Source organism: Quercus lobata, chromosome 4 (assembly GCF_001633185.2).
Source record: "Quercus lobata isolate SW786 chromosome 4, ValleyOak3.0 Primary Assembly, whole genome shotgun sequence".
Lineage (NCBI taxonomy): Eukaryota > Viridiplantae > Streptophyta > Magnoliopsida > Fagales > Fagaceae > Quercus > Quercus lobata.
This window is the reverse complement of record NC_044907.1, coordinates 39,463,109-39,488,699: the sequence shown is the minus strand read 5'-3', so window position 1 is coordinate 39,488,699 and position 25,591 is coordinate 39,463,109. Positions and strand designations below refer to the sequence as shown.

Below are 25,591 nucleotides of genomic sequence, written 5' to 3'. Positions count from 1 at the left end.
TGGGTTGGTTGCAAGGTTGACGTGATCAAATAGAGTCAATAGACACCATTGAAGTATCTCCCGGTTATCTTTGAATGTGTAATTTTTTTTTTTAAATATGATAATATTTCAAATTTATTTATTGTGTGTGTTCCATGATGATTGTTTATATTATTTGACTAAGACACTAACTGGTTTTAGGTGTAAGAGGAGTTGAAAGTATTGATTCTCAAATCTTATATTCGACAATAAACTTTATTAATTGAGCTAACTGAAATCTACAATTGGAGAGTTAATATCGTTCTTTTTTTTATTATTTTTTTTTATTTATTTTTATTTGCTAGATTGTTTCGGCCATACTAGTGGCTTAGCATAGTATCATGGTATTGTGGTTTAGTCGAGTTGAGTAAATGACATGACCGATGTTGGTCACATTCATGTAAATAAATAATTAATTACTAGCCTCATCACACGCATTTCATGGGCTTTATATATATATATATATATATATATATATAGTGTCATAATTTTTCATTCATTCCAATTTGAGATTTACACATTTTTTTCATTAATATTAAACATTTAGAATTACTAATAAAACCAGGAGTATCATGAGGCTAGCTTCAAAAAAATGAATAAATATTACACATTTATTTTGTAGAAAAAAAAAAGCTGTATTTTTATTTTATATATATAATTTTTATTTTGAAAATCTAATTTATAAGTAGATAAAACAATTTGAAAATCAACATGACTACAGGAGAGTAGTTTTATTTTTTAGGCAATGTTTTAGTGAGAGTTAAAGTTGTATTTTTACCGAATTGTTCTTTAGTTTTATCTCTACTTAAATATAGGGGTTTAGGAGCATTTTTGAACTAAAACAATGAATATCCCAAACAAAAAAAATCTTTTAAATAGTAGTAGAGATAAATAAAGCTTTCCCATTTTAAAGTGTTAACGCTTAGGTTTTCAAAAATTATACCTGTCCGGCTGGCCCATGACCTATGGCCGACAAAATGAAAAAGAAAAAGTATAAAATTTCTTTCTATGTTTTCTAGAGGTTTTGTGACTTTGTCCCTATTTCTTCTCTTTCTGCGTTTAATGATGATTCAATCGCATAGTGAACCGAACTAACACAATGAATTTTACTCTTTTACTTTTATTTTAAGATAATATAAGATAGTTTCCTACTCTTATTTATAGTTCTATGCATGCTTGTAAAATGTTTTTAGGTTGTAAAACACACATGTAAGTACACATTAATAAGTTTTGAAAAATGTTATGTCTATAATATTTTCATAATACTTTTATAACAAATCATAAGTAACAAGTTGTTATTGGTTATTATAGGTAGACAAAAAAGTAATTTAAGTTGTGAATTTAAATTAGAACCAATAACAACTTACCACCTATGATTTGTTGTGAAAGTGCTGTGAAAATAATATTTTTCATAAGTTTTAGCCTAGAGAAAAATAGTTTTATTGATTTGTAAATTTAGTCGTACTCATACCCACCCAACCCAATAAGGTGTTTATTTTATTTTATTTTAATTGAAGTTAATATATTATTTTCTTACATATAGCTTTTTATATAACATTTCTTTTCTGTTATTATGTAGTTCAAATGTTCAATACTTTCCATAGTTTTTCGAAGTTCACATCAGATTTTGACATTGAAAACCTACTCTTACCAATTCCATGAGTACTTTGATTAGTAGATTAATAGATATTTTACTGTGAAAGTGGTTTGTTTCTTTTATTTTCCTATATCATTGTATCTTGTCTCATTTGTTATTCTGCTATACATGATATTAATGTTTGATTGTTTAACCAAGGATTATTCATAATAGATCTAATTAATAACTCAACCTTAAAACTGGTTTTTTCTATCAACTGGGGTCAAAATTTCCCAACACTTCCAAAACAGATATGTAAATCCTCTAATTTTCTCACCTTTCAAAATTTCCCAAAACACTTCCAAAATTTCCCAACACTTCCTCCAATGTTATTATGTAAATCCTCCAATTTCCCAACTGGTTTATTCTATTGCTGCGATGCCTAGGCCTGGTTTGTAAACGCGACTATCGGAAACGCGACTATATCCTATAGCTACGTTTTTGGGGTCCATGGCCGCGTTTTTGAAACACGGCTATAGACCCCGTTTTTTGTAGTGTGCCCTGCTACATATGTATATGATCAAAATGTGCCCATTGCAATTCATTAACCATCAACTTAATTAGTGACTTCAACGATTGACCATACAGAGCCATGCAAGGTTCACCTTCTTGTAGTGCTTTGATAAGGGTTTTTGAGTCTCCCTCAAAGATGGTGGTGTTGAAACCCAATTCCAAGGCAAGAGACACATCCTTTCATGCTGTCATGGCCTTGATTTCAACTACACTAGGTTGTTAACAACAAATTTGGCATAGAGCTGCAACAATTTGATCTCGTGCATCCTTAGCCACCAGACCCACCACCCTTTTGTCAGCTTTGCATTCATCAGCGAAGATCACCTCATATGAGTTTTTTTGCATCAACTTAAATGATAATGTAATACAATACGTGTATTAAATAAGGTTATGTGGCTTCAGTCTTTGTAAACTTTGTATTAGGAAAAATAGAGAGGTTTAGGGTTTTTAATCTTCTTAGTTGCATGATGATACTCTCTCTAACCTCTTTCAATCGACTTAAGTGAGCCAAAGACTTATTTTGAAAAATAAGGCACAATTAACACATTATTAGTCCACCTAATTGACTCGATTAACAATTAGGTTTCTTGTGTCTCAATTGAGTGAGCCTCAGTCGAGAGACAATTGACAAACTATTTTTGATTGTTCAAGAGAAGATCAAGGGTTAGTCAAGAAACTAGTAACTATCTTTTCTTCAGCTAAATCTTGAAATTGGGTTTTTAATTAATTTTAGGCAATACAACTTGAATAAAATTACATGCCATGAAATTTGCCAACACTAAATCTAACAAAAGGATTATAACACCATAATGGGTGGACACTTATACACTAGATTCTCCCCTTGAGTTGGTGATGAGTATTCCATGTGAGCCTGTTTGTCCAAACAGACAAAACTCAAAGAGTAATATTTTGTTAGAAGAGTTGTATGATTGTTATGAAATGATATCATTGCATCTATAACTAAAGAGAAAGACTTAGATACATTATTTAGATATTGTTCCTTAAATTCACCCTTTTAAGATTTTGTTATGTGAATTTTTTTCTCATAGAATAGAAGTATATTTTTTAGTTAAGTAGCCACATGGCTGAATCTTAAAATGAGAATCTAAGGAACAACACTTAAGGTACTGTACCTAAGTTTTGTCAATAAATAAAATGCTTAGGGAGGATTCAATTTAATTTTCAACCATTTTTTTTTTTTGTTTCTCTTTCATAATTAAGGAAAGAGCCTTACATAAGATAGAGGTCCCCACGGCAAACATCACCAGATCAGGTTGACTAATTCTATATATATAGCAAGTGAGAGTAATGTATAATTGAAAGAACTAGAGGTTACAAGATTCTTTTTCTTTTCTTTTCTTTTTTTTCTTTTTTTTCCCTTACCTTTTTCCGTCAAAAAAAAAAAAAAGATTTTTTTTTAATTTTTTTATTTTAATAAAGAGTTTACACGATTCTTTGGTGTCTAGAGTTTGTTATCCAAGATTTTAATACCACAACAATTAAACTTTACTCTCAAATTTTTTGAAATCTGCTAGAATCCTCAACAAATTAATAATAATTCACAATTTTAATCAAAATCTTATAAATTTTCATTTTCTTATAGAATATTAGCAAGTTTTGTATATTTAGAAGAGAAAAGAAAAGAACTGTAATTTGTGTTGTTTAATTCATGCATAGCTTGTTGATAATTATTATATAATCGGGTGACTCAATTTAACAACTATAGGATTTGTTTTGTCTGAATATTCTAATGTGTAGGGTAAGATTGAAACAAAGGTTTTGGACTAGAATTTTCATTGTTGTCAAACTATCTAGAAGGGGACTACTAATTAATTTGTTAACTTATACTTTGGTCTAGTAAGATTTGGAAGAAGATTCTTAATTGCTTGTAATTTGGTGTTTATTTAAAAAGTCTGTCGTCACCCCCCCCCCCCCCCAAAAAAAAAGCATTCTATCTATATTGAAACATCAAGGGAGATAAATTAAGGAAAAATCTTATTAGAAATACAATTAGGTAAACCAATCTTTATATTTAAATGCTATTTTGTCTAAAATTTTTTTATTTGGCCACGGTCATCATGCTTAAACCCTACTAAAAAATGAGGAAAATATTTTCAATGGGAAATGATCCACTTCCATTGAACCCCTCCTCACTCACTCTTTTATTTTTAATCAAAGGTGAGACATGTGGTATTTTTATTTGATTTTTAGATACCGCGTGTCTTTCTTCTAAATAAAAATGGGTGGCTTCAATGGGAGGGGTGCTTTAGAGCATTCTCATTGGCTTAGCCAAAATTTTAACTCGATTATAGAATAAGAACCTACATTTTGTATTTCATCTAAACATTTTTCAAAACACCCATGTATTATTTTCTATCTTATACTCTATTTCATTAAAATATTTTTAAAGCTAAAATGCAAATCACATCTTCTAAGTTTGATTGAAATTCATTTTAGTCCTCTAACTTTTCTTCTTTTCAATTGAGTCATTTAAACTTCAAATTTATTCAATTAAGACATTTCGTCCAATTTCGTTAAAAAATTGCCATTAAGTATGCAATTAACAAATAAATTTTTTTTTGAATAAAAAATAAAATGGAAGTGGATTATTATTTCTTCCACTTTTCAAAACAACCCTTTTTTTTTTGTTACCAAGGGTGTGTTTGGATATCGTTTATTTTGCTGAAAACTGAAAACTAAAAACATTATAGCAAAATAATTTTTAAATGTGTGAATAGTTTCATAGGACCCATTTTTAATAAAATTTTTATTAAAAAAAAGAGGTTTGTGGGTCTTATGAACAGTGCACAGGACCCACCTAGAGAAGCTGAAATGCACTTCTCAAAAAAAAAAAAAAAAAAAAAAAAAGGTGATTACATGAATGCTCTTACATTACAAACCCAAATGGTGAGCCTTACGGCCCTTACCCTATTTTTCGTACCACTAGTTTGGGCCCAATTTCAACCTATGTGAAGGCCCACTTAATTTTTTTTGGTTAAAAGGTCTACTTAATTCAGATCTGAACCTATTTCCCAATTGAATCCTATTGATCCACGTGGGTTCGTGATTGGGGTCCCACAGTCTCAGTAGATCCAACACATTGAGCTCTAAACTCTACTACTGTCTATCTTTCTCTCTGAGAACCAAACCAAAAAAAATCAAATTCCAGTGTAGAAAAAAACATAGCCAAACAGTTTTTTCAACTGTAATAACTGAACCAATATTCACCGTCCGATCAAAAGACAAGAAAAAAGAAAGAGAAGGATCCGAATTTTGGAGATCCGAATGACGGATCAGAATCTGGAGTTACAGGAATCGGGTTGGGAGGAACTGAGACGAGAGGCTCGGAAGATCGAAGGCGATCTCGACGTTAAGCTCAATTCCTACGCCAAACTCGGCGCTAGGTTCACCCAAGGAGGTACCTACGCATTTTCAATAATTCCTATTCAGATTTATGCGTTATGCGTTTCGATTTGATACCAAATTATTGTAATTTTCCGAGATTTGATCTGTTAGATTCAAATTCAATTGTAAAAATCAATCAAAGATGTTGAATTTTGAACATATTCAATTTCTTGAACACACATTTATTTTGTAGAAAATTTGGGGAAATTATTGTGTCGGGTCATTAGACCATGGTTTTAAAAACCGGAACCGTCAAAGAACCGGAAAAGGATCCGGTTCCCCTGCATTGGAGTCACTATATAGTACTCCAATCTCGAAACCGCTACCGTGTAGTTACTAGTTAGTAGGGAGATCCTCAGTGGCAGGAGTGTAGGAATAATTGCAATCCTTATGAATACATTAACAGTTTTACGCGCACACGCTAATTAAAAGTCTTGTAGCTCAGTGGCATTGACGGGTCTATAGTTCCCGTCCTCGACTTGTTATAACAATTAATTTTTATTTTTTAAGTTTATACACCTTTAAAAATAAAATGTGGTACTTTTCTTACCTGAATTGCACCATAATGTGCGCGAAGTGTGAGTATTACAGATGCTAGTCAGGAGGAGCTTAGTGAAGTGTCACTTTTTGAAACTTAGGAAACTGAATAATTGTATGATTCGTAGTCAAAGCTTTGAAACTCAATTTTCTTGAACAGATATTTTGCTAGAATTCCTATATTTAGTCTCTCGAAATAAAAAATTCGGGGAAAATTAGTGTGTCGTGCCTTTTTGTGGTTTGTGATGGGAGTGTAGGAATGATTGTGATCCTCGTGAAAGTACAATGGCAGTTTACTTACTTGAGCTCCAATAGTGCCGGCCACATTTCTGGAAATCAATTGCAAGTTGCAGTTTACGGGTGGTGCTTTGTTCAAATTTCATTTAGAATGTGTTACTTTTCACTTCACCCAGTTGGGTGAATGCCCTTGGATTACTTGGCTATTGGTTCTGGCGGGTAGGGTTAGTTACCCGTAGGTCTTACTGGCTAGAGGTGAGTTCAAAGGGCTCTTCTTTAGAATGGTTCCCTATGTTATCAAAAAAAAGAAATTGTTACTTTTTTCACTTGAATTGAGCATAAGTATTAAAGATGCTAGTCGGAAGAAACTTAGTAAGGTGCCACTTTTTAAACCATTTATTAGGAAACCGAACTCCCCTCAGGCTGTACTATCAGTGAGCAAAGGGTAATTTGCCCTAAAATCTTGGTTCTCAATGTTCATGACATATAAAGTAATTTCCAGTTTTTATCTAATGTTTGTTATTTTTTCTTTTTGGATTCATTCTGTTGCTGAAATTTTCATAGGAGTAGTTGAGTATATAACACGTGTATGCTTGAACTGCTATCCTCTGTTTTACAATTTTTTTGTTTAATACAATTGTTCTTATTTATTGGAAAACACATAGTAGCTTGGTTAGGCTGTCTGTCTTTATGATGATCTCTATTATGGAATCAGGATATGTGGATACTGGGTCCCCCTCTGTTGGATCCAGCAGATCATGGAAATCCATGGAAATGGAAATTCAATCGTTGCTTGAGAAGCTGCTGGATATAAATGATTCAATGAGTCGATGTGCTGCATCTGCTACACCTGCTACTTCTGTAACTCAGAAGCTTGCAAGGCATAGAGACATACTTCATGAGTTTACCCAGGTTTATAATCTATGGCTTACTTCTTTTATGTTTTTTGTCCTGCATTCAATTGTAGCAAAAAGAACCATGAATCTCAATGAAAGTTCACTTAATTCACTATGTTCTGCAGAATATTACTTATCAAGACTAGTAAATGATATATGAGTTTCCCTTTCTGTTTTTGTGGTTTAAAAACAAAAGATGTAAAACTTTGAACATTGGCATATATATTTTGCACAGAAACCCGACCCTGATAAAGCTATTTATTGACTTCCAGTTATTTACTTTTCATTAGCAGCTATTCTTTAGTTGACTCAGCATTTCTTAAACAATGCTAGTATGGGGTACTGCTCTAAATGCTAGGCTTTTCTGATGCAATCCACCTATTTTTTAAAGGACTAAGACAATTATGAACTGACAATTGTATCTGGTATATGTATAAGTGACAATTGGGTGCTGCTATACTGCTAATATTGGCATTTATATAATTTAGAAATAGAGGCAAACATCACTTGAAAATTATGCAAACTGAGAAACATCACAGTTTAGGCCACCCAAGATCAAATTTCATGGGATGGGGACATAAATTTGATATAATTTTCAATGATAAAACACCTTTAAGTGTGGGTTGTTTCTTTTGCTCAGTCAAGTGCCCCCTCCAGAAGAGGGTGGGAATAGTTAATACTGATTTCGTAGATCATGAAACTGCTAATATGATTGTGCCATGAATTACCTTATTCTGAAACAACCTAGTCTGTCTTCCAGACATGATTGCATGTTTGAATTGTGACCAAGCTCATTTGGGAAGGCATTTGATTTGTTATTCCCCTCCTTGCATTTGAACTTCTATTGTCAATCTTGAGAGGGGTTGCATTATCTGGATTTGGTTATTCCCATCATTAAATTGGATTCCAGTATTGCCAATGCACTCCTGCTCAAACGGGACCTCCTGCCCATAAGAAAGTTGAGGGTATGGTTATGAGTTCATAATCCATTAGGTTCATGTGTAAATTTACCAATAATTTAAAAAAAAAAAAAAAAAAAGGATCCCAGTATCCATTGTCCTTGTTAGAAAATATGGCTATACTATGCTTTAAGTTTTTCCATGCTTTCATTGTTTAACACTAATAGTTATGCTCTGTCAGTGCTCAGCAGAATCATTTTCTGTGTTTATGTTATGTGTGGTACTAAGAGGAAAGTACAATTCTATTTTCTTTCTCTAAAGGATGATTTAAGTGTTGTGGGCGGTGTGGGAATTCTGATCTGTGTTGCCTTCAAGATTCCTTACTTTTTATTTCCTTTTTTGGTTTTAAAGCATAAGCCTCTGATCTATAATTTTGAAGGATGCTCAATTATCCATCTAGAACTTAACTTCCGACTGAATAGTTGCAGGAACTTCCCTGACAAATATCCTCTTTCATGTGGAAATAAGAACCGTTGTAGAGGGTTTTAGTTTTAGTTTAGTCATGAGGCATTAACACTATCAACACTATCATTTTATTTCTGATCTATATTTTATACTTATTTAAAAAAAAAAAATTATGCATTAACACTATCATTTTATTTCATGGGGAAATAGGAACTGTGGTAGAGGGTTTTAGTTTTAGTTTCAATCACTATAATTTTATTGAGTCAATCCATGGCATGTTGTGTTTCTCTTTTAGGAATTTCGAAGAATCAAGGGAAATATAAACTCTATGAGCGAACATGCGGAGCTGCTGAGTTCTGTCAGGGATGATATCAGTGAGTATAAGGTTAGCATGACTAAAAGCTCTTCATTATTCCATAATTATAGTTACAACTTTTCATTGCTGTGTTTTTGTTGTTATTGTTATTATTTCTTGTGCTTTGTTGTCTCTCAACATCAGGTTTGTCTCACTTGCTTTCATGCAGGCATCTGGGAGCATGTCCCCAAGGATGCAGTTATTGCGGGAGAGAGCAGCCATCCATGGAAGTATAGCTCATGTAAGCTTAAATGCTATTCTCTAGTCATATTACATGTTGTATGCTTTACAGAGAAATTTCCACTTTTGCTTCTGTTACAATATATTTTCCATTTTATGTGATGTAAAGAATGAGACGTTGAGGTTTTTCAGTGGCACCACATGAATAGATAAAGGCATGAAGTAACTAAAGGCTCTTTAGATCGTATGATTCTAGGGTCAACAATTAAGTTATTGAAGCATCAATTAAGCCAATGATTTTAGAATTTTCGCAACTGATTGCAAAACATTAAATTCATTTGGCTTTTAATTGAGGTTGAATTTGGACTGAAAAATTGGTTCTAAGTTTGGTTAATTCACCTGAAAAAATGGTCTGGTGTTTCTTTGAAGTATATTTTTACTTGATCCTCTGATCCCATGTCAATGATTTTAAATTTATAGATGCTTTGATCATTGGATTCTCATAAATTTCCTTGTTGCCAACAACTGAGAATTCTCAGTTGGACTGAGGGTATTTAATAATCTTATCTGATTTCATTCATGTTTACAAAAGTGCCAATGAACTCTAACGCAACTGGAACCTCTTCCCCTTATAAGTTCTCAGTGGAGGGTTAGTCATGGTTCAAGACCCATTGGGTGAGTGTGTAAATAACAATAATTTAGAGAAAAAAAAAAAGAAAAAAAAAATCACAGAAGCAAAAGAAATACCTTGCAGTAGCAATTCAATGGTAGGTCTGTTATGACTGTATATCCTGTTGTTCAGGTGAGCCAAATCCTATATCATATTTAACATCTAATTGCAATGATGGTAGGCTTTTTGATGTGGTCTTGACAGAAAATGTGCTTTTTTATTTATAATTATTGGCAAGTTACATGCACCTGCGACCTCACCCTCCCAGTCAAGTATTCACATGCGCCTTTTATCACTTCTGGATTGGAATCTCAAGTTGTCAGCCCCTGGGGACAGGGTTTCTTCCATAACTAGGAGCTGGACCACAGGGATCTTTTATATGCTGGAGTTTTAGTTGGTTTAGGTTGTGCTAATTAGCATGCAAATATATTTGTGTACTTTTACCTGAAAAGATTATGAGGGAAATTGATCTAGTGCTCAGAACTTATTTTGGAAGGTCAAGATTTAGGCGAAAATGGATGGAAAAATGGTAGGCAGGTTATCTTAAAAAAACTAAAGGATTGGTGTAGGGCATTAGAGTTGAGATATGTTTGGGCTCAGGTCATTGCAGAGAATTCTTCTCTATCTGGACTGGTGCTGCAAACGCCTATCAAGGGGAAGAAATGTTTGAGATGTTGAGGAACCTGGAGACTGCTCTTGGTTATGGCAGAAGCGTATACGTAAGGATATTAGCTTGTATGAAGGCTACTTAATTTTTAATATATTGGCACATGTATGAGTTGTTGGTCATAATCAGTCATATGAAGGTATAACTTTGTAGTTTTGTTGCTATGTATGGCTCTTTAAGTGTTGGTTGTGTATACATTGATGTGTTCATGCAATTATCCCTAATTCCTGACTGCATAGAAGTTTGTAAAATACAATGCTTCAAGCTCTTTCAGTCTGCGATCTACTTTTCTTGTTGGCCTCAAAACTGCATAGCATGAATTCTTGAGAAATCTAACTTTTGGATGTGCTGATCCATTGCATTCTGATTTTTTTGGGGCGTAAATGCACTATGAAGAATTTATTTACCATAATGCATTGAATTCTTTAATATATTTTGAATACTATTAGGTCTTCTTGGAAATTAGTCCTTTTGTGAATGAAAGCTTCATTGATTTTCATCATCGACATTTTAATGCTGGATTCACCACTGTGCAGATAGATGATGTGATTGGTCAGGCTCAAACAACAAGACAAGTTTTGGGCTCTCAAAAGGCTATGTTTGGAGATGTTCAAGGGAAAGTGAAGAATCTAAGCGACAAGTTTCCTATTATCCGTGGCCTACTTGGTACGTTGTGGGGCAGTCTTTCCTCTGCGTATTTTTGTCATAAATCTTGTAAGTATAATGAGATTAATCTTGCACTGGCTTTTGCAGGTTCAATCAAACGTCGGAAATCAAGAGACACTCTTATTTTGGCTGCAGTCATTGCCGCTTGTACGTTGTTTCTTATAATCTATTGGCTTTCAAAGTAATTAAAAGTGTGATTAAGTGGTATGGAAATTGTTAAATGATGTTATTTTTAGGAATTTTGCTTTATGTAATTTGTTACAACAAATCAATTTCTCTTCTGAAAGTCTGTTTCCATACGCAATTATTCTTCCAAACACTTGCCCACAATCTTTCTTTCTCTTTTCAAGAAAATAATAAACAAACCCACCTTGGATTTGACAGGGATTTTACATATCTGTCGAAAATGCAAAAACATTTAGGATTCATGCTGATGCGTGCTCATAATTTTTAGAAGGGGAGACCCTCTTACAAAAAAAAAAAGGTTATAAAATGACTAGCTAATGACTTCAGATCTGTGAAATGGCACAACCTAAATCGATCTAGTTTTGATAAAAGAGATTAATATCTGTTACCTCTTCAAATTGGTTGAAGTATTATGATAATTGACATGGGTATTTTGGAGGTGCTTGCCGCTAATAAGCTATATTAGAAGCTTTAACTAAAATCAAGTTAGTATCAGAGTAATTGTATTTGTAGCTAGAAACTTTGTCTCTACTCCTAGTCCTTGATCTGCACAATGCTCAACTCCTAGGAGTTTTTGAAGTCATTGCTTGAATATTGTTTGTCCATTCCCAACATGTATAAATTAAATAGGCTAAATTACAAATTGTACTCGTTAAGTATTGTCCTTTTTATTTTTGTCTCCGTAATTTCAATTAAAAAAAAAAAAAAAAGGTTTAGTCCCTCACCTTTGAGTTTGATATTTTTCCAATTTATAATATAGATAAAGGTGGATAAAATTTGTTTAATCACATATAAGAACTCAAAAAGAGGAGAAAAAAAAAAGTTTCAATCCCTCCACAGCAATGCCATTCATCAACTGCCACAAACCATCATTGTCGATCTATAATCACTCTTTCTCACTCTTAAAAACATAGCTGACAACGATGACTACAGTTTTGGACTGGTGATGGTGGTGTTTGACATGGCAAAATGCTTAAGAGATTGGAAGAGTATTATTCTAGAGCCTAGGCTTTGCTACCAGGTAAAGACTAGAAGGTCTATATTGAATTGTGTAAAACTGTACAAAGAACGGTTTTTAAATAAGTAGGCATATGAGTGTAGTATAAGAAAATTAGCTCACAGTAGGAATTTTAGAAACATCTACACGAGCAATGTTATAATCATTTTTTTTTTGTAGTTTTACCATCTCTAAATTGAGAAGATATCTCATGCATTTAATATATGCATCTATGAGGTCCACATACTGCTTGCTGGTGCATGTGAGTACGTTCTAGCTTCTGAGGTATTATTCTTTTGCCGTAGTGTAATGGGTACTCCTTCGAGTCTTGGTCAACTTGTGGTCCAGAATGCTGTGCCGCATAGATCTCGTATCTTCAAACTTTCTTTTTGATTGAGCTGTTCTAGCATGTTTTGGTGATTAACCAACTGAAACATACAGTAATCATAAAAGAATTTCCTTGCCTCGGCCTTTTGTATCTAGTTTGAAACATGACAATCATAAATTTTTTAATGTGGACTTGTATGTGAATACCCCAAAAAAAAAAAAAAAAAAATTGTCTGGATACGGATTCAGGAAGTTTTTTGAAATAAGGCATTTTGTTTTTGGTTCCTACTTGAAAAAAAGCTTCGACAATGACCAATATTCAAGCCCAAAAAGGCCAACAATTCTTGAAGATGCAAGCTTTGCAAACCTAATTAGGTTTGAAATTTCCTCTTCACCTAACGCTTTTAATATCCATTGCCGTAAAAATTGCCCAAAACATAGATACATAATAAATGAAAAAGAAATTTACTAATACCTTAAAATGATAAGAAAGCTCGGTACTTCATGCATGCATGTGAACATGTTTTCTCTTGGTCTAGAGAGGAGGAAGGAAGTAAGAAACCCACAATGAACACACAATTTCTTGTCTTAACCTGCACATGGGAAGCGCACCACGCCTGTTCTACTTGTTGTCGGTTAGGGTAAAAGAATCAAGAGCTGCTAGCTAGGACATTGCTAGAACAATTTTTTTCTTGTAGGCCCATTTGTGACACGATTTAATAAGAAATGATTATGTTACGTTCACAATATTTTCACAACAAGTTCTAAGTGACAAATTATACCAGTAATAACTTGCTACTTAAAATTTGTTGTAAACATCAAAACAGGTAATTCTGGCAAACATCAAAACAGGTAAGTACTAAGTACAGAAACAATGATACAATGAAGCAAGCATGGTTAAAAGGCTTTTCTTAGATTTGACTTTTTGTAAGATCATTATCTGATTATAGATTGGGTACCATAAAAAAATTCCTAATCCATGTTTGACTGAAACTTGATCAATTTCCCAACTTCTTTAATTAATTACAAGGTCATTTTTCTGTTGTTGAGAAAAAAGCACTCCCTTATTGGCTTCCTATTACGGGAATGACAGTCAACTTCATTTTAGGGGATGACAAGATCAGCCATATAATTTGTTTTAATAAAGTTTGATTTTGTATCACAAGTATTATGTATCATATCCTTCCAAGATTCAAAGTGGATTTTCACTTGTTAATAGTTTTTTTTTAATTAAAAAAAAAAGAGTTTTAACCTATAGTGTCAACTCCTGATAATAATTATTTATCAACAAACTAAGACACTAATTGGTTTGTGTAGGCGGGGATTAAACCCTAAATATTTTATTCAACTATCAGAAATTTTATCAATTGAAGTAATTGGAATTCACCATTATTTGGTGGTAGGTTGCATTGTATTGCAATTCTATATTTTTTTTTTCCTTTTAAATATTTAGAAAAACTAACTAAATACATTTGTAACGACTCAAGAAAAGTGATAGTCGCATTTGCATTTATACCCTAATGGCCTGTTTGGATAGAGGGGGGAAGGAGAGGGAGTGGAGGGGAGTAGAGTAGAGTTGGTTAAAAATAAGCTAATTTTGTGCTAAATCTATTCTACTCTATCTATTCCTCTTCTCTTCCCCTTAATCCAAACGGACCATAAAAAAACTAGTCAAATTATAATTAAAGCTACTAGTCAAATTACACATGAGGCTCCTTATTATCAATTATAAACTTAGGATCTACCTAGTAAACACTTGATGGGGACTCCACACACACCTGTACAACGTATGCTAAAACAATTCAAATCAATTGGGTCCGCAAAACACATGAGCTCAATTCATCTCATAAAGGAGGTGGGCATCCTATCATTACTTCTTAGCCTAGTCACATGTTTCTATCACATTGAAAGGAAACAAAAGCTACATGTATTGAAGATAGAAAGGAACAAGAAACCAAGAAATTCAAGGTTTTCAAGTAATTACCGCATACGCACCATTGAGGCTGCGTACATAGGTCTTTAGGCTTGCCTATGCACCCCCATTTTTTTTTTTTTTTTTGATAATCGCTTGCCTGTGCACCCTAGAGGTAGAAAATATACTCTTTACTATATTTCTTTCCTAGCTAGGCATGTTTGTACCCTATGAATAATTAAAAGCAGAAATAAAAGAACTCGTAAATTAAAATGTGAAAAAAAAAACACACACCCACACAACAAGAGCTTGGCATGGAATCAGAGTTGTTGGAACTTGAATAGTCTCATCGGTCTTTGGATAGAGTAATTTTACCATGAACACAAGAGTATTAGAAAACTTTTAGTGTAAACAATCAAAGACCTCAGAGAGACTATTCTAAATATATATATATATATAAAATCTAGAAGAAGGTGCTTTAAAAAGAAGCCCGTTCTCTATCATTCAATCGAAAATTCCCCTTGAGTGCTTGATTGCTCTCTTTGAGTATTTTTTTCTGATTGTTTATACTTTACTTTAGGCCAAAATACCCTTTTTAAAGGTGAAAAATTGGGTGCAAAACTTGTCCCTAGGCAATGTTGGACTAGAGTTTTGCATCATTTCGTTTGAAAAATACTTTCATATTTGACTCTCTTGGCTGCCACTTGCGAATGTAAGATTTAAGAATTGACCTTGTTTATGCAAAGTTGAGATTTTTAGATGAATTTTGTTGATCTTACTTTTTTGCTTTGTTTTTGAGTGTGTCAAAAATTTAAAAACAGACCCAAGTAGTGTAATGTCGAAGGCCATAAAAGGTTTGAGTATGTCTTCTTTATTACCAATTAGTTTTGAGGTGGAATGATATAACTCACGGTCTGACAAATGGTATCAGAGCCATGGTCATGGGTTTGAGAAACATGAGTGTCATTGCGAGGGAGGGATTGTTGAAGGGAACACAATTTGATTCCTTACAATCACTTTAAAAACAGATCTGCGTGGTATGATGTCGAAGGCTATAAAAGATTTGAATATGTCTTCCTCATCACTAAATGGTTTTGAGGTGAAATGACATAGCCACGGTCCGACAAATTTTGATACTCATATGATTATTCTAGCGCATATTTTATTCTCGTCACTGGAGATCATGTGCTTGAGTTCTAAGAGATATGAAATGAGATGTCTACATGCATGATCAAACTCAAAGGGCAAAGAAGAAAATAGCAAGGGATGGATCGCTAAGCATTAAGGAGGCACTCTTTAATGCTTAAGTTAGTATTGTAGAAGTTTTTGAGAATATGAAAATGTGTGGCAGCTAAGATTTTCTGTTTTTCATACTTTTGATTGATGCCATATGATCCTATATATAGTGCACGAAGTGCAATCAGATACCTTGATCTCCATTGGCAAATGAAATTCAAGTTCTAGTAGACTTTTGAGAGGCTTCAGTCCCATTAAGCCAATCCCTCGATATCTCAGTGACCCTAGAAATGGCCACTCGGGTCCACTCGACCTCACTTTAGTTGCTCGAGCTGACCCATCTCTTTGCTAGACTTAAACTCGATTTTAGTATTGCCAAAGGAATCGAGCTAGAGACCGAGGTTCTGGTTGTCCAAACCACATCATCAAGTTACCAATTAGTTTCCCCCATTTACAGACCTTTCCTCTTAGGTCAGGGATTGGAAATTTTTGTTCTCTTTAAAATTTGAGGATCACAACTCGTAAACCATAAGGGTTACATTTAATGCAATGGGGACAATCTCTTTATAACCCATGTGTATGAGTTTGAGCCATTCTTCATTGGTTGGAATAAAAGGGCTTGGGTGCTCTTTATTGTGGACTTTTAAGTCTTAAGTCTTTTGGTTCCCCTAGGACCATCTAGTCCGATGAACCAAGCTCTAGATCCATTGGGGAAGCTAGTTCCTTGCCCTTTCATTCTACTGTAGATTCTGGAAGACTTGGATGAGCTGCATTTGCATATGAAACTCCCTACTTGGAAACAACCCAATTTTATTGGGTTGCATAAAGTGGAGTGTGATACCTTGGATCGGTGAGCTGTGCTTGGGATACTTCTATTGTTTTTTTTTTTTTTTTTTTTTTTTTTTTTGCGAATAATGCTAGAGATACATATTATTTTTCAAATTTTTTTACAAAATGTTGGTGTAGTGAGTGATTATTGGTAAATAAAAAAAATGATATTAATGATGGGTTTAAATAAAAACTAATAAGAGGTTGACCACATCAACATTTTGTAAAAATATTGTAAAATAGTTTGTGACTATAGCATTACTCTTTTTTTTGCATCCTATATCCTAAGCTTCTATTATTACCTCTTGTAGCCCTTGTTGAATCGCAGCTAAATAAAGTGTAACTTTAAAGGATTAAGCAATCTAGCAAGCGCGACTTCTTGAGCAATTCAAACTCCTTGTGACAGTAAACAACTTAAGTATTTATTTCTTTGGCCTAGAACCAACACATTAGGCCTTTGCTATTGAGACTTGAGAGAGGTGAAGCTATTGTGCTCTTGCTTTTTATCTCAATACTATTACTCATTGCTCTTTGGTCCTCACAGAGATGCTGGAGCACAAGGACAAAGTCGTTTTTTCTAAGGCCAGGAGTAAGGCATCCATCGACCTTAGCACTAGCTCAGTCAAATATTGGATTAATATTGGTGAAAACATGATCTTGAAAAAAAACCAAACTTTTTAATTTCGTTTTGGTGACTGTTTTGGTTTCATTGAAATGACATATTTTGATACTGATATATTATGATGTATCATTACTTTTTCTAATTAACTTTCCTTAGCATCAAGTAAGTGAATTGAGGTTTTAACTAATTTTTTAGTACATTCTATGGTTTGTTTGTTTTTTTCTCTGGTGAATCAAGAGTTCAAAACCTTTATGACCTAAGGATTGCATCTTGTTAGAAAGAGATTTAGCATGCTCATGATTTTTATTGTGTCATTATCATTTGAGAATTTGGAATTTTTTATTCAAGAAAATTGTTATATCTTAATCAAGATAATTATAAATTAAATTTTAAAATATAGTTCTTATTTTTTATAATTGAGACTAAAATCTCGAGACTCGTTGATATTTTTTTAATAGCTGAGACCAAAATCTCAACAAGATCTTGAAGAGATTAAAAACTATACTTAAGGATTGGCTTCCATTGTTAATTTATGATTATAAAGTTGTGATTTTCAATTATGTTTTGTTGGATTTAATTCAGTGTTAAATTTGATTGTATTTAGTTAATCTTTTCCTTGTATGTTTGTGGGATTTAATGTAAGGTTTGAGTGTGAGAATTTGGTGAAGATTTGTGAAGAACGGTGAAGTTCACGACTTGCTCGCGATTGGATTGCGAGTGGACAACCCGCGAAAGGTCACGTGAGAAGCACATGCTGGAAGTTGAATAATCAAGTGCCAGGAGGAATTTCATGAGTCATTTCGCGATTGGACCAACTCACGAATGACCTGCGAAACTCACTGCCTGGATGTTTCTAGAAGTGTGCTTTCCTCACTTCTTTACCCACACTATATAAGCCTACATTACCCATGAAATTATAAGGAGACTTTCAGAGAGAAAACCCTAGAAATACACTTGAGAGTTAGAGATTGTAAACCCATAATCATCTACACAATTTCTCTTAGTTTTCCTCTACTCCTATCTCTCTAATTGCAAATCATTGAGAGGTTCTTAGCCCAAACACATACCTCACCCAATCTGAGTGTTGTGAGTTGTTTTGGTAAATGTGGGAAGCATTGAAAGAAGCCATTAATTGGCAGATGCAATTTGGAGCTAATTGCGGGATCCAAATAACTAGTGAAAAAATGACTTAGTGAAGTCCGTTAAGAGTTGGAACTCGGAGGGTTCAAGTATAGTAGGTAGATTAGGCTTGGATCGCCGAGTACTTCGGTTTCCTCTTCGATAACATGTCTCGGTATTATCTTGTTTTTGCATCGCTCTTCTTTTACTTTTTGTGCTTTACATTTATTATTTATTGTTTATGTTTATACACTAGAGAGTAGTTCCGATTTATTACATTTCAATTACTCTTATTCCGCACTTAGTTAAGTAGAATAAAAGCAATTTAGCTGTTAGTTTAAAATTTGGAGTCTAAACAAGTTATAGTAGTTTTACTATTGAGCTTTCAATGATTATTAAGGAAAAATATTAACACACTTAAGATTTGGGTTTTAGTAAATTTTAAAAACTTTTCATAATTAACTAATTTGGTATCCAATCACTGCAAGAATAGAAAAATGAGTAACCATTTAAAGTCATATTTAGCATTTTAAAAATCAAGTAGGTTAGTTTTAAAAAATTTTAAAATCAAGTCAGACTTATCCCATACCTTTAACTGTATTTTACCTTAATAAAAAAGTTAGAAGATGTTTTTGTTTGATCTGTAATTAAAGTTAAGATCTTAACGCAGAAGGGGCTCTGAAGCTTGGAAGTGAACCCCACCTGAAGCAAAAAGCGTACCATTTATGGGAGTAAATAACACGTGTCTCTGCTATTTAGAAGCAAACAAAGAAATGGATCTTACTTTCATGTCATCTGCAAAATGCCTAGAGACCACAGCTTGATAAGACAATGTGTTTTATGGAGCTTAACATAGTGCGTACTTTGTGGCGCAGTGAAAACTGTACACCTTGCTGAAGCGAGCCACGCCCTATTACTCAGCCTGGGGAGGCCCAAAGAACCACAGGATATAAATATCATCTTTATTGGTTTTCTACACCATATTCTCCCCTATAGAGACAGAGACAGAGAGAGAAAGAGGGTACGGCTTTCTGACAAGCTTTTTCAGAGAGACCTAGCTAGCTATCTAGTTTTGTACATGTACTTGGGAGGCATTTGTCTACATGAATTCAGCTACTTTCCAACCTGAGGAGTTGACAATTTTACATGAAATCGTAATGGGGTGTGATCTAAAAAGTGGCTTTACATAACAAACAGAAAACAAAAAACAAAAAACAGACAGTAAAATCCAAATAGAAAAGCTCTTGTGATGATGATGATGATGATAAGCCTGCTGGTCTCCAACATGTTTTTCACTATGACCCATGAAGAATTTTGAAATTTTGCTGCGATAATATATAATCAAACAGGAAGTAGTAGATCTATTTTTCATTTTTTTGAACCTTTTATAGTTGAAAGATAGATCTCTCCCTAAGGGTTAGCTTTGGGTATAATTTGTTGGAAGAATGAGGATGGAATGATTTTGAGACGAAGGAAGAGTGTTAGGCTGAACATCTAAAAGGTCTTGTTGTTGATCCAAGCTCACCGCACCCATTAGTGACCCTAAAGAGTTGGTTTAATACTTTTAAAGATTTCATTTTTGTATTGTTATAATTATCAAAATGTACGTTGGACGAGGGACGAGGGATTGCACCCACCTAAAAAAATATTCTTGTTCTTGTAAATTTCTAGGTATCCAATATCCACATTAGCAAAAAAAATAAAAAATATTTTGCTCATATGTTCAACTTTTTATTTATATTTTTTATGATGTATATATTTAAATGAATAATAGTATATATAACTAAACTTGCAGATAATATAGACTTTTAAAATTTATATCTATTTCTATGTCAAAAATTAACTTGAACAAAAGAAAAAGAAAAATATAAAAGAAACTTCTTCTCTTCTAAAAAGAATAAAAAAAAACTTTTTGATTAATAAATACCTAAACTCAAGTATTGCTACTAAATTAATATCAATTATCTCAAGAAGTGATGTTGGCTCGTCCACGAACTACCAATTCCATGAAGTATTGAATGTTAACTGTGATATCGATCAAGACAAGGGGTCTTTCTCTCATTCCTTTGCCTGGTCCCTCTATATAAATTTTGAAAAAAAATATTTTGGATCAGTATTGTTAATGATTCAATTTTTTTTTACTACAAAATACTTAAATTTTGGGATTGAAAAATATCTTTCAATTTTTTTTCCTTCATTAATTTACTGATTTCAATTACAATAAAAACTTTTTAAATAATGAAAGTGAATACTAACTACTGTATGTTTGGGTCGTGTTAAAGCTATAAAAGTATTAAAAAAAAAATTATGTTCTAAAAATCATCTTTTTGTTTTGTAGGTTTGGTGAGTTAAACATATACAATGTTGAGTAGTTAAGATGGAGTGAAACTTAAAGTATTATTTTCAAGTCAAATTGTTTGGTTTTTTGCATTTTCTCAAAGTTACATTTTTCTCTCATTGACATAATCATCATTTTTTTAAAGGTTTGGAATCAAAGTGATAATAGGATATGACCACGTAATTTTATTTATATAAGAGAATTTTTAGGATAGATTTTTATTTTATAGTAAATTAAGAGAAAATTATTGTGAAATTTAGTACAAAATTGATTATTGATGAATTTTGGAATTTAAAATAATATTAAATTACATCTTGACAGATGATTAAGTTGAAATGTAATAAGAAATAATTATTGTTTTTTTTTTTTTTTTCTCGTAAGTATATTTTGTAACACTAAGTAGAGGTTAGTTTTATTTTTTTCTATTAAATTTAATTTTAAATTTTTGTATAATCGTCATTCTTAAGTGTAATATATATATATATATATATATATATATATATATTGTTTTTTCCTTTTTGCAATGCTCTTCCCCCAAAGATGAAATTTTGGTTCTGTCTCAATGGAACTGCCATGTACCCACTAAAACATTTGACGAAGGGAAGGATCATAAATCTACAAAATAATTTAAACCTTTTTCTTACCATTGATGAGGCAGTAGTAATTTGGACCTGGAAATTGGATTTAAAGAAGGAATTAGTGAACCACCTCAGTTAATGAATGCGTACGGTAAATCTTTTAGTAAAGCTTTAAAGAGAAAACCAGCTAAAAGGTTCAACTAAATTTACACAGGAGATATTGTTTTGGACAAGAATTCCCAACCAAGTTCTAGCCTGTACTCTCTACTCTAGTCAAGTTTCAAACAGATTGATTAGGTTATGCATTAAGTCATAACGGAACTTTCAAATTCTCATTAAATCTGTAAATGCTTTAGCTTCATTAATGGAATATTATTGAAACCGAGGGGGGAAAAGTCAGCAATATGAACTTAATATAGCTTAGGTGAAAGTTCAGTACTTAAGCACTAAAGAAATGAGGGGCTATCTCTGGTCACTGTCATTGCTCTCAGTACACTTCCATATCTGTGCTATCTGAATCATAGGTGCATTCCAACAGCAAATGGGACAAAGAAGAATTGACTCTTGTAATTTGTAAAAACTAAAATAGATTAACCTTCGATTTTATCATGAATATAAGAGCACTTGTACTGTAACATAGAAAAAGTAGAGGTGAATTTTACACATTTTTGCTCAAGAACTACTCATATCAATTCATCTAAAACACTGTATGTATTCATTTTTACTATAGTAACCATGTTAATACTTTTTTTCTCTCACCTCTCCCATCTGATTCTCTCTCTTTTCCCTAACCCTCTTTCCTGACTCCATCCTAAATTTAGATCCCAAACTCATCAAACCCATATGAATCATCAAACCCAAATTGCAAAGAACACCAATGAAGAAGAACTAGCAATGAGAGAGAGGTGAGAGGCGAAAGAAATTAGTGTTTGTGAGAGGCTAAGAGTTTTTTAGATATGAGAGAGAGAGAGAGAGAGAGAGAGAGAGAGAGAGAGAGAGAGAGAGAGATGAAAATAATAAAGAGAATAAAAATGATTATTATAATAAAGAGAATAAAAATGATTATTAAAATAAAATAGTATATAATAGATAATTTGATGTGAGTGTTTTTAAGAAAGTGATATTGTAAAATAGAAAAAGTAAGTTCTTATGCTAAAATAGACAAAAAAATTTACGTAGGCTAATGTGAATGCTCTAAAAATTTAAAATATTATATACCATAAGTGCCCTTAAATTTTTTAGGCAATTACATTATTACAATAAGAGGGTGTACTCAATTTATGTGTAGGGTTTTGTTGTTGTTGAAGCATGTATAGGGTGATAAGTCATAATAACTTCTTTTCTTTTTCTAATTAATTTAGAGCACTGACTTTTTATTAAGGCTAAGCATGGGTTGGACTCATGTGGGTGACCTACCACCCAACCTAGTAAAAATTGGGTTTCCAATGCCTTGAACTGACAACAATTGAGAAGGATCTTCAACCAAAAGTTCGTCTCATGTTGGTTAGGGTTCTTAGATTAGGGTGAGGCTTACGTCCAGTGTATCTAGTAGTGGCAGTGCCACATACAGCTTAGGGTGTTCCTAGGAACACCCTGAGTTGAAAAAAAAATTATATATTATAATTAAAATTTTTTATATTTGCTCTGTATTAGGAACACCCTCAAATTTAAAAAAAAAAATTATTTGTTCTACTTTCAAGAAAAAAAAAAGTAACAGAGCCAAGCCTATGGCAAGCCCAACAGATTACAGAGGTAGCAAACCCACAGATTCTAAAAAAAAAAAAAAAAAAAAAAAACCGAACCCCAATACAATGCAAATCACTAAATCAGAAATCACTTCTAAATTAGAAATCACTAAAGCCTAAAGCAAACCTAAAGACAGAGCAACGCCTCAGGTTCAAGCCAATAGACGGAGATCGGTCACGTTGTCAAAGATTGGTCTAGTCTAGAGCACATCGTCGCTCACTCGTCGTCGTTGTTCGTCGCTCGCCCCTCATCGGAGATTGCTCGTCACTACCTCAACAGCCTCAACCTTTAGGCCTCCCTGCTCGGCTACTCTGGTGTTCACTCCCTCACCAAAAAAATAAGAAAATCAAGCAAAGATATTGAAGTCTCATTACTCATAACTCCTTTAATTTTTTTTTTTTCTTTCAAATTTTACTGCCTCGCTTGATCATCCTTGATGGTGTCTAAAAAAACCAACTCCTTACTCGTCTATGGATGTCGTCCATGAAAAGGTTACGCAGGCTACATTACTGTCATCCAGAGAGACCTCTGGACGACGTGTGCTAACTGGTGTACTATCTCTCATCCAGGAAGTACTTAGGACGAGGGCAAGGCAGTTTCGACAAAGATAACCGCTATAACGGTTATCAAATTGTACGCTCCGGACTCCATAAAATTGGGGGAGGTTATCCAACGGATAACCGCTCCCTAAACCTATAAAAAGAGATGAGTCTCCGACAAGAAAAGGCAGAGTATTTCTTCTTTACAGACAATATTTTTCTATTGAGAGGAGAGTTACTAACTTCATCATCGGAGGAGTTTAGACCGGCCAACCCCGGTCTCCTCTGACCTTCTATTTCTTATCTTTCAGGCCTTCAACATCATCGCGATCCGTGCTGTTCAACAAACTGATTCCTTGATCGCTATCAGTTTGGCGCCGTCTGTGGGAAAATTTATTCTTCTCTTTGACAAAAAGTTGATGGTACGAACTAGATCGAGGGCTACCAGCCCAGGCCGTCAGGGAAGTAGAGATGCTTCCAGCAACCCTCACCGCGACCGCTAATCCGCACCGGTCATGCAGACTTCATCTGTCCAAAACGTACAATCCATGGCGGCCGCAGTGGCGGAGTTGACTCACCAAAACCAAGAATTAAGAATGGAGATTAATCTAAGGAGGCAGACGAGTGAAGAACGTGAGGGTGGAGGACAAACGCAGAGTCGTGATGACAGAGAGAACACTGAGATTGGAAGTCAGTTAAGAGGTACCACTTCACGAGCGGTGCCACATTTGAAGGAAGAAATGGACCAGATGAGAAGAGTCATGGAGGAAATGAAAGAAAATATGAGAAGGACAAATCCTATAGAAGACCTGGTCCACCGAACTGATTCCCCCTTTACGGCTTCCATCAACGGTCACTCTCTACTATCGAAGTTTAAGATGCCTTCTCTAGATTCGTACGACGGAACACGAGACCCGTTCGATCACATTGCTACCTTCAAGACCACCATGCATCTCCAAGGGGTTCCTGACAAAATAATGTGCAAAGCATTCCCTACCACCCTTAAGGGCCCAGCACGAGTTTGGTTCAGCAAAATACCTCCGAATTCGGTGAGTTCTTTTGAAGAGTTGAGCAAACTGTTTGTTAACAACTTCATAGGAGGACAAAGACATAAGCGTTCCTCGTCCAGCCTATTGACCATAGAGCAGGGGGAGAACGAGAGTTTACGGTCGTTCATCACCCGTTTCAACAGAAAGGCCCTGAGTGTGGACGAAGCAGATGATAAGATCTTGTTGGCGGCTTTCCATAATGGGGTGAATTCGGATCTGTTCATTTACAAACTCTATGAAAAAGAACCCCAGTCTATGGCAGAACTTGTCCATTCGGCACAAAATTTTATGAATGCAGATGACGCAATCATTGCTAAGAAGAGGAAGAGGTCTGAGAGAGTAGACGCAAATCCCGGTCGCCACTTAGAGCAAGGCCCTCGTCCAAAGAAGGGACAGACTGAAGACAGGAAAGACCAAGACATTAAGAAACAGGGCTCTTCAGCACGGAACCAGCAGTATAGCTCTTTGAACGTCCCACTTGAGCAGGTCCTAATGCAGATCAAGGATGATCCTTCCTTGAAGTGGTCGGAGAAAATGAGGGGAGATCCCAACAAATGCAATCGGAACAAGTATTGCCGCTTCCACAGGGATCATGGTCACGATACGGATGAGTGTTTCGATTTAAAGTAGCAAATCGAAAATCTCATAAGGCAAGGGAAGCTGAAGAATTTCCTTGGACAAGATAACAGGGACGAGAAAATGAAAGGAAAAATGGAAGAATCATCACGGCCACCACTCAGAGAAATAAGAGTCATTATAGGGGGAAGTTCGACAGGCCAGTCATCCAAGTCCAAGAAAGCATATTTGAAGGTAGTGCAGAGTGTCCAACTTTCTGGACGATCACCGAGAGCAAGGACCACGGACGAAGCAGCGATCACCTTCACGGACGAAGACGCTGAGAGAATTCATCACCCCCATGATGATGCTCTCGTCATCACCTTAATGATTGCTGACTACACAACTAGAAGGG

The 25,591-nt window shown here is 34.2% G+C and overlaps 2 protein-coding genes across 2 annotated transcripts; both read left to right on the top strand.

Annotated features, from left to right (window-relative positions):
* The first annotated feature begins 5,231 nt into the window (after positions 1–5,231).
* On the top strand, positions 5,232–11,461 carry LOC115987906 (Golgi SNAP receptor complex member 1-2). Its single transcript, XM_031111515.1, has 6 exons — positions 5,232–5,585; positions 7,062–7,258; positions 8,902–8,991; positions 9,131–9,202; positions 11,015–11,144; positions 11,232–11,461. Exons 1-6 carry the CDS (start codon positions 5,453–5,455, stop codon positions 11,327–11,329), a joined length of 720 nt encoding a protein of 239 aa, XP_030967375.1. The 5' UTR covers positions 5,232–5,452; the 3' UTR covers positions 11,330–11,461.
* Positions 11,462–24,120: 12,659 nt separating this feature from the next.
* LOC115985175 lies at positions 24,121–25,251 on the top strand. Its single transcript, XM_031108137.1, has one exon. It carries the CDS (start codon positions 24,121–24,123, stop codon positions 25,249–25,251), a length of 1,131 nt encoding a protein of 376 aa, XP_030963997.1.
* Positions 25,252–25,591: the final 340 nt, after the last annotated feature.